The 9,690-nt window shown below is 36.6% G+C and overlaps 2 protein-coding genes across 3 annotated transcripts; one reads left to right on the top strand and one right to left on the bottom strand.

Moving 5' to 3' along the window:
- The first annotated feature begins 1,342 nt into the window (after positions 1-1,342).
- Positions 1,343-4,451, top strand: LOC116008660. 2 transcript variants are annotated; one of them, XM_031248700.1, is made up of 3 exons: positions 1,343-1,594; positions 1,684-1,848; positions 3,914-4,451. In XM_031248700.1, the coding sequence occupies exons 1-3, from the start codon at positions 1,444-1,446 to the stop codon at positions 4,144-4,146; spliced, it is 549 nt and encodes a 182-aa protein (XP_031104560.1). In that variant the 5' UTR covers positions 1,343-1,443; the 3' UTR covers positions 4,147-4,451. The 2 variants fall into 2 exon arrangements, with proteins under 2 accessions (XP_031104560.1, XP_031104561.1); XM_031248701.1 differs by having other exon boundaries at positions 1,343-1,591.
- An 820-nt stretch (positions 4,452-5,271) lies between these two features.
- Positions 5,272-9,033, bottom strand: LOC116010446 (shikimate O-hydroxycinnamoyltransferase). Its single transcript, XM_031249863.1, has 3 exons — positions 8,883-9,033; positions 8,324-8,743; positions 5,272-6,455 (listed from the first exon to the last, which is right to left on the bottom strand). Exons 2-3 carry the CDS (start codon positions 8,729-8,731, stop codon positions 5,568-5,570), a joined length of 1,296 nt encoding a protein of 431 aa, XP_031105723.1. The 5' UTR covers positions 8,732-8,743; positions 8,883-9,033; the 3' UTR covers positions 5,272-5,567.
- Between the last annotated feature and the right edge of the window lie 657 nt (positions 9,034-9,690).

A 9,690-nucleotide genomic window follows, 5' to 3' on the forward strand; every position in this document is an offset into this window, starting at 1 on the left:
CAGTATACTTTTAAAGAGTTTGGAAAAGTCTGAATCTAATACCGGTAGACTTTTAAAGTCTAAATTGAATACTCTTTCAAAAAAAAAAAAAAAAGTCTAAATTGAATACCACCAAACTTTTAAAGTTAATAAAAGTCTATAAAAATCTATAAAAGTCATGATTGAATAAACTCCCTCAGTAGGAGAGTAGAAATTACTGTTTCACTTTTACAAAGACCCCTCAATTTATGTTATTTACTTATTTCAACCTTAGCTTTACTCCTATAATGGCAAGGGAAATGATATTGTAGCTTGCTAACTAAGCTTACCTCAATACAGTTCCATTAACTAAACAATATTCTTTTTTAACTGGAGTTGAATTTATGAGCCCGGCCTACGATACTATTGGGAGCCAGTTCACACCATGGGATTCTGCCTCCTTCATGCAATCTTCTAAGGTACAATATAATGTCAAGAAATGTTGTAAACTAAAGAGAATTGAAGTGGGAATCATATTCCAATTCCATGGTTGATTTAATGCATAGATTGATCTATTCGTGGTGAATTTTGGGTTTTGGACTAACGTTAATGCTTTATTCTCGCACTAGTTGATGAAGATGTCTGTCGGTCGGTCTGTCTGTTCCTTCTGCTGTCAAGTAGTATTTTTCAAGATTTCCACTTTTCAGAATTATGGAGCACCAAAAAGGAAAAAGATTCTAAAAGATCAGAGAAGAACCTTATCCCAATTCTCACTGTTAATCTATACTGAAATCATAAACTCACGTGTATTCCCACCAAAACAATGAAAATGTACATTTTACTTAGACTAATTCGTGAATAGATTGAATGGCAACACATTATGGTCGCCTTCTTTATAACGCCCGTTATTTAAAATCCCTCTTGAAGCATCACGAATAACCTTTTTGCATACATCGTTAGTGTGTACTGGTCTAGATTCTTGTAGTTGCTTTTATATTACTCCCACCGTCCCGAATTAGATGTCTCATTTGCTTTTTGCACGCTTTTTAAGAAATTAAAGTAAATGTGATGTGTTTTTCAATAATGCCATCAACTTTTCGCCTTTTGGAAATAAAAGTAATAAAGAAAGCAAAAGTCATAAGAGTAAATTATGAAAAATAGAATGATGGTGATGTTCAATTTTGAAAAGATGACAACATTTTGGGACAAACAGGTAAAATGGGACAGAGAGAGTATATTATTTTGCTGCTCTCAGTGTGTGAAATTAAAATAAAAATAATGTTTTTTTTACCATAAACTTTCTGGGAAAAGTGATTAAAGGAGCCTAGCATCTATAAGATCCTATAAATCATCCTCTCCTATACCGGCCTTTTGTGCAAATTAAATCACAGCAGTTCCCTCAGCTCTTTTCTCCTAGCTAGAAACATAGAAACCCCAGAACCTTATTGTGAATTGTCAAACATACATTTGGCAAATTAAAGAACAATGAAAACTGCAACTGTTTCTTGTTTCTTTATCCTAATCTTTGCTCATCAACTCCTCTCAGGTTCTGCACTGGAACTCACTCATGCTTTGATAGACACAAGCCTGGACATCTCAAGGGACAGCAACATGGGACAAGAAAGAAATAATGGTGGTAACATCTGCATATATATATACATGTTTTCTGTTATGCTGTCTAGGGGCTGAGCTTACAACAGTACTGATGTATAGTAAAATTTGCAGGCTCCAGAAGCTCTGTCGATTCGAAGACAGATGATATTGGGGAGGATTTTGAGTCCATGGAACTGATGAGGAAGGCACAGAAGGGGACGGGGGCGTATGGCGGGGCGAATGTTGTTCATCATCCACCTGGAACAAGAAACCTGGGATCTCCCACCTTAATCTCAAGTACTGTTGTCTACTTCAGCTTCATTCTTCTCCTGGTTTTTATTGCCTGAATGTTCTGTGGCCCAGTTTGAACATAATGTTTTGTGTCAACTATGATTAGCAATCTGTGATTTCTCAGTGCAAATTAACCAGGGTGTAGTATTTGGTTGAATGCATTTGTGTCTATGAAAGAATAATGGCAAAACATTATATTGTGTACTTGGAGTACATGTACATCAAAGATCACTGAAATGATATATGGGCAACATTATTATGTTACAACTTAAGTGTAAAGTAGAACCAATATACATAATAAACTTAAGTGTAAAGTAGAACCAATATACATAATAAACAAATTAAAGAGTTAATACCATCTGAAATCTTCCGAGTATAGTGGTTTTAATTTGCCACGTTTAGTCCTAAACTTTCAAATTCACCACCCGTGGTACTTCGACTTTCAAATTATTACCATACATGGTCCAAGTTAATCACTCATGGTCTTTCGACTATTAAATTTTAACCGGCCAAGAGGATCATGGCTGGTTAAATTTCTAAAGTTGAAGGATCATGGGTAGTTAGCTTGGACCACGAATGGTTAAATTTGAAAGTTGAAGGACCACAAATGGTCAATTTGAAAGTTTATGACTAAACGTGGCAAAATCACTCTACTCGGAGGATCCCATGTGGCATTATTAACTCCAAATTAAACCAGACAACAGAGGTTGTTTTCTTCAAATATCGTACAGGAACTCTTTGAAAAGTTTCATATAATGATGCTCTTCTTGCAAAGAAATGGCCACTGATAAGCTGCCACCATTGGTAGGACTAGGCAGTATGAAGCTTAGCCCTTTGTAACCAATAATCCCCAGAACCTTGTGAAACATTTTGTTGTGTCAAAGGACAATGAAAACTGCTATTGTTTCTTGTTTTCATTATCCTCCTCTTTGCATTGAAACTTACTCATGCTTTCATAGACTCAAGTCTGGGACATTTCAAGGGACAGTAAGATGGGACTGACCAGCCAAGCTGATTATTTGACAGTTGACTTGGTAACCATAAGGTTCTAAGTTTGAGAGTTGCCTATTGACTTTCTTGGTTTGAAGTGATCAACTATGAAAAACTTAAGCTTATTTACCAGCTCTTTGCGATCCTTTATTCACTAGGGTTATAAGGCGGATTTCACTCATAGTGCATTTTCATTAGATAAGGTGTGTAAATTTTTTCGTAAATCAAAGTGATAGTAAGACGGGACTCCACTGGTATTTACCTTTAATCGAACTCATATGAGTATAGTTTTATTGGCTGATAGTGGAATAGTGGATACTGGGTAAGTTTTTTTATATTAGACTCCTTGCATGCTCAGGTTGGAGTGAGTTTATATACAAAACCTCTGAGAACTCCATCGATCTACCCTTATATTAAACTCCTTGCATGCTCATCTTATTATTTTTCATTAATTAAGTATAACACACACTTATACACCATTTAATTAATACGGAGTAATTAATAGTAAAATAAGTACTCCATAATAATTATTCTCAAATGTTTGCAAGAATTACAAATCATATCAAATTTAGTTTTTTTTTAATAGGTATTATTTTATTATAATAAAAAGTAGTGAATTTTATTTTGAATAAATAATAATCTAAATACTATTACTTTTTAAGAAAAGTGATGAAAAGCAGTGAATCAATAATCATGCACCCATTGAGACGGGAACATGCATCTATCCACTCACTGCTGATAAAGGTGAGAGTGAGTGGAACAATATAAGGGTGAGTTTTTTTTTTTCAAAAAATATAAGGGTGAGTTAGGTGGTGAAGGTCAATCCTTAAATGGGACATAAAAGAAATGGTGACATCTCTTTTTTTTTTTATTTAAAAAAAAAATTATGAATGTTGTATACTTTTTTTTTTGAGTTCTATTGACTCTGTTACAATATAGTATATGTTCATAGCTACTTTCTCAACCTACTGAAGTACAAAGAGTGAACAGATACATAGAATGTTGTATACTTGAGAGGCATGTATGTATAGCATCATTTGTGTTCTGCTAGGAGCTTAATTACACAATGTAAAATCTGCAGGCTCCAGAAGCTTTGTGAATATGAAGAGTGATGATAATGATGTGGAAGATTCTCAATCCAGGCATGCCATGGTGCTGAAGAAGTCACAGGGACATAGGGGATCATCTGGGGGGGCGCCAAACATTGTTCATCGTCCACCTGACACCAGAAGTCTTGGACCTCCAACCTTAATAATCTCAACTTATTATGTTGTCTGCTTCAGCTTCATTCTTCTCCTGCTTCTTGTTGCCTAGATAGATGTTGTTTGTCCCAGTTTGAATATCTTGTGTCATTTAGGATCAGCAATCATCGGTTTCTCAGAATGCTTAACCAGGTTGTGTTTTGTAGTATTTGGTTGATCTAGGCACTAGCATTTAATTAGCTTGGTGAGATTGTGTTGAGGATTGTGTTTTTGTTGTTTGTTTGTTTGAAGAAAAAACAATACATTTGTGGATCACTATCTATTTAGTAGTGTGATGTACTTGCTATGTAATGCAAATTTAGTACACCTTTGGAATTTTTAAGGTGTCAATTGATACTAATATTTTTTGTACTGGCATAACTATGTATAATATGTTTGATTGCACTGAATATTGTAGAGGTAAAGATTAACAATACTTAATACAATTTATATAACATACATAGTCGTTGAGGATAATACGTACTACCCACCTATGAGGGTTGGGAGCCTATCGCCTACTTGATTAGCTTAGACACAAGTTTTGAGGAGTTAAGTGATTGAGGATTTTGTTTTTCTTTGTTTGGAGAAAAAACAATACATTTGTGAATCAATATCTATCCAATAGTGTGATGTATGTTACTGTAATTTTAGTACATCTTCTGAAAATTTTAAGGTGTTTATGAATACTAATATTTTTTGTAGTATAATAAATATGTTTGATTGTACTGAATATTGTAAAGATAAATATATACAATGCTCAATCCGATTCAAATAACATGCATGGTCGTTATTGAGGATATTATATTGTAGTACTACTGATCTATGCGGGTTGGGAGCCAATCACTAGCTAGCTCAATTAGGCTAGAGAAAAGTTTTGAGTTAAGTTATTCATTACAAGGAAACACGAAGCGTAGTTAACCAACGGCATAGACACTCGGTCCAATCAATACACCATCTCAAGTATAGACAAAACATCTAGAGTTTGTTATAACTCTTTAATATTTTCACTAACACGTCCCAAGACAAATGGTTCAGAACATGTATGTGAAACGAGCTCATCGTTTGTAATAAAAATGATAACCTAGCCTAAGAAACTCTATAAATATTACATTGTATCCCAAAGAAAAGCTAAGGGTCTGAACCCTGTCAATTTGTACGCACATTCTCTGTTCTTGTGATTCCATGCCACCAAGAATTATTAATGTTGGATTGTAGCGTTTATATTATATTAACACCAACAATCCCAAATGTACAAAAGGGAACAAGGTGCCAATTTGCACCGTAGAAGTTCCTTATTTACGAGGTACCAAGTTTCCTCGGTACATTTTCTGTCCAGATACATACATACATGAAAATCATATATCTATATATATAATCGAACATCACTTACTATTAAACTCCAAGATATATTGTCCATTTGTCCAAGGAAAAAACCAGACATTAACAAGCCGGGTAGAACCGGACAGCAGAGGTTGTTTTGTTTAATTTGTTCGTTCAAATATCATACAGGAACTCTTTGAAGAGTTTCATATGCTCTTCCTGCAAAGAAATGGCGATTGATAAGCTGCCATCATTTTCAGGGCTGGGCAGCATAAAGCTTAGCCCTTCGTAAGCAATCCCTCCCGGCCCCATAAAGATGGGCCTTCCCCATCCGAAATCGGCGTCGTGGATCGGCAGCCTAACCCAGCTCGTAATCCCCAAATTTGGGCACCGGAAAGTATGGGCGCCGCGAACCAGAGCTTTCAGGTCAGGCTGCAATTCCAGGTAGTCCAGCGCGGATCGCAGGTAATCGTTGTCCATCCTGCCCAACGCGCCGTGAATCTTGCTGGCCGCGAACCAGACAGGCTTGGATTGGAGGTCGCCGGCGACGGCGATGGGGGTAGCGGTGAAGATGACGTTGCCGAAATAGCCAGCCGGAAGGGAAGGCCGCAGCCTGGAACGGCCGTCGGTGGCTATGTACAGCTTGGTTTCTTGATCCTCAGTCAGGCCGCGTGCCCGGCACGCGCAACGCCAGACATGGCCGGCGAGCATTTCGTAGGAGCTGTAGGCGACGGTGTTGCCGTCTTCCTTGGACTTGGCTTTCAGGGCACTGATCTGATCTCTGGATAGCTTGAATATGGAGACGGCGGTGTCTGACGTGGCATTCTGCGGTTGGGAGGCCTTGAGGGCCGGCGGCGGCTGGTACTCCACGTGCTGGAACTGCGGCTGGGGCGGCTCGCGCGCACGGAGGAGAGTCCGGTCTATGAACGGCGGGACGGTGAGGTCGAGGCCGCGTGCCATGTCGGACCACGTGTTGATGAAGTGGAGGCCGGAAGCTCCGTCCGCGGCGTGGTGTTGCATTCCGACACCCAGGGACACTCCGCCGCATTTGAAATGTGTAACCTGTTGCAATCAAGAGTCAAACAACTATGGAATTCAATTCTAAATAATTTCAATCACCCTAATTAACCATACACATGAAATAAAACAAAAGATATATGTCAAAGACCTTGTCCTCTAGTGTCACTCGGTTTACACTCTCATGGAGGGAAGTAGATTCAAAGTAGATATGAACATATACTACATTGTAACAAAAAAATAGAAGATATATACTATATATTAGTAATTATATGAGAATACATGAGAATTAATCGTGGCACTTGGTCTTGTGTGGCTGTGTGCGCGGATGAGGGTAACTTGTTTTGTTTTTTATACTTGTCACAAGTTGCTACCAGACCAAAGTGTTTCACTAAAATTTTTCAATATCCGACATTGTAAATAGATTTTTTTTTATTTTACTGTAAAGTAGGAATGGTCAATTCATGACAATTAATAAATAATTATTCCTGGATTATGTGTAAAATATTTGAGAAATTACAGTACCAAAACATTATTCCTTAATTGAATAATTATTAACTAGGTGAAATGAAATAGAGATACGTGTACGAAAACTTAACAAATACTTTGTGTTTAGCCATTTTGTGTGTATTTTTTGTTCATTAGTCAATAGTTTGGCCTGCAATTAGTTAGGAATTTAGTGGCAGGTCACTTTGGCAACCAAACCAATAAAATAAAAATAATTTAATATTTATGTTGTAATAAAAAAAAATGTTCTATTTATTATAAATATGGTTTTAAAAAAATTGATTAAAAAAAGGAAATACGCTTTTTTGCTCATAAAGTGGGTAATTTTGCCTTTTAAATTTTTGCTAAAAGATTATATGAGACAATTAACAAGAGCCAAGGTCAAACACTTTCCATAGTTGGGTTATTTCTTAGAAAACCTGTTTTCGTGCATGGTCAGCTATACGTGGCGCTTTCTAGAATAAGCAACCCAAGCGGTCTTAAGGTTCTTACTTGCAATGAAGATGGACAGTCTGTTTCTTCGACCACAAATGTTGTATACAAGGAAGTGTTTAATAACTTGTGAGCAATTTCCATTGTTATTTGTAAGTTAAAGCGTGGTTTACAATTTGGTTTAGATTGTAACTGCCTCCTACTTTGTTATATTTGCTATATTGTGAGCAATATATATACTTTGCCCGTGCATCGCACGGGTGGAGTACTAGTTTATTTTAAAGGAAAGAAAACAAAAGTGAAAGCTTTAGTGAGATGCGTGGAACCTAGAGGGACAAGACAAGTCAAACCAAAGACTTTTTTATCCATAAACTATCCCAACTATACCCTTCACCAACTAATTGGGAAGAATTCTTTTATTTTTATTTTTTTATATAACTCAAGTTCCATTTCATTTTCAAGAAAGTCTATAAACATATATTAAAGGAAAAAATGTCAAATAGACCATTGAACTTGTCGTTTTTGTGCAATTGGACCATTGAACTTAAAAAGTGTGCAATTCAACCATCAAACAAGCAAAATTTGTGCAATTGGACCACTTTTACAAAAATTTGTAATTCAATTTGAGTTAAAAACATTTCAATATTGACTCCCAACTAGTATGGTAGAAAAAAATGCTACTCTTAATACATATATGTTAGTAATATAATTGAATTTTACCAGAAATTTTTTGTAAAAATGGTCCAATTGCACAAATTTTGCTTGTTTGATGGTTGAATTGCACACCTTTTAAGTTCAATGGCTCAATTGCACAAAAACGATAAGTTCAGTGGCCTATTTGACACTTTTTCCTAAATTAAATTATGTTGTAATAGCAATACTCAAAAATAACACATCAACTCTGCAATAATTATTATTATGCACGTATCTAATATGATTGTGTATTGAATTCATATAGTGAACCAACAACATACCTGCAAAACTAGGAGAGGGTAGGACTCAATCCCTTGAGAATAATCCACGGTGGGGATAAGCTGGCGGAGCTCCAAAGTGGGCGCAAAATCACCGAAATCGTCGACGAAGCCATCGGACTCAGCCTCAACGAGCAGCACGCCGGCGCCATTACAGTCAATCTCAATACGTCCATCTTCGTCCCTGGTGAGGCGGCCGGCCATGGGGTAGAACGGCACCAGCGCCCTGCTCAGCGCGTCCTTGAGCTCCTTCGACTCAAAGAAATCGTCGGCGCCGTTTGGCCGGTAAAAGTAGACGCTGGGCGTGTGGAAATTGGGCACCACCAGGTCCACGTTCGAGTTCCACAGCCTAATCCGCGGCGTCTCCTCCGCCGGCCGCACCATCGTCGACTCCTTCACGCTGATCTTCATCGTCTCGATCGCCTTTATAAAAACAACAAAAAATTCGCAAATTTGAGCAAATTTGAGCCTAATCGATTATCGCACACGAAACGAAACCATCGGTCTCCGACGGCGAGATGCAAATTAAAGAGAAAAACGATTATAATATAAATTAAATTACCTGAGAATGAATTCGAAACGAGGACTGATTCAAGGAATTTGAGATATAATGAGATGAATCCTGGGAGATTTGGTGGTGGTGGGTGTGTGGTTGATGATGTTATGGTTGAAGACTTGAGAGACTTCTAAAGAGAAAATGGAAACGGAAAGGTGTTATATAGTGTTGGTAGCTCACCTACCGGCTAGCACTACAGAACAGAGATTATGATAATGACCGCCGACCGATACTCAATGACAACCAAATACCAAGCCATACTTGACCGCTACTTTCACCTTAGTTTTTTTAACAAATACATATATTACAAAAATTCAAATAAGGTAACTTAGCCAGTAAAACCTGATTTTTATACTGAAATATGAATTTATGATGTGTTTGGTTAGCACATAAAAATTAGAATTAAAATGGGTATCAAATACTTGATGATTCAAAAGCAAAATTTGAATTTGGTCATTTTAAATTTATAATAATAATAATAATAAAGTATGGCATTTTGGACTTTATACTATTTATTCCATTTCAATTCCCATGCATACCAAACACTTGAATTGAAATTTTCAGTAATTTTATTCCTGCAAAACCAAACATTGGAATTTAAATTACCACTTTATTCCACATTATTCATCTCCCATGAAATTACAATTACATTCCCACCTAATTCTCTCTCCAACCAAACGCCCTGTTATATTTGTGTGTCTAATTAAATATGATAATATTTCCGAATTATTAGGAAAATTAATTTCTTATTATGAGTGAATTGAAGGGAGAGGAAAACGAGTTTCCAAAAAAAAAAAAAAAAAAAAAAAAAAAA

The sequence above is a fragment of the Ipomoea triloba genome, chromosome 2 (genome assembly GCF_003576645.1).
Source record: "Ipomoea triloba cultivar NCNSP0323 chromosome 2, ASM357664v1".
In the NCBI taxonomy this organism is placed as follows: Eukaryota; Viridiplantae; Streptophyta; class Magnoliopsida; order Solanales; family Convolvulaceae; genus Ipomoea; species Ipomoea triloba.

Bases quoted from the DNA above. Each gene is read 5' to 3' on its own strand.
- LOC116008660 (XM_031248700.1), top strand. From the start codon at position 1,444: ATGAAAACTGCAACTGTTTCTTGTTTCTTTATCCTAATCTTTGCTCAT. The intron at 1,595-1,683 runs GTAACATCTGCA...TAAAATTTGCAG, and splicing joins ACAAGAAAGAAATAATGGTG to GCTCCAGAAGCTCTGTCGAT. The intron at 1,849-3,913 runs GTACTGTTGTCT...TAAAATCTGCAG, and splicing joins ATCTCCCACCTTAATCTCAA to GCTCCAGAAGCTTTGTGAAT.
- LOC116010446 (XM_031249863.1), bottom strand. From the start codon at position 8,731: ATGAAGATCAGCGTGAAGGAGTCGACGATGGTGCGGCCGGCGGAGGAG. The intron at 6,456-8,323 runs GTATGTTGTTGG...TGATTGCAACAG, and splicing joins ACCCTCTCCTAGTTTTGCAG to GTTACACATTTCAAATGCGG.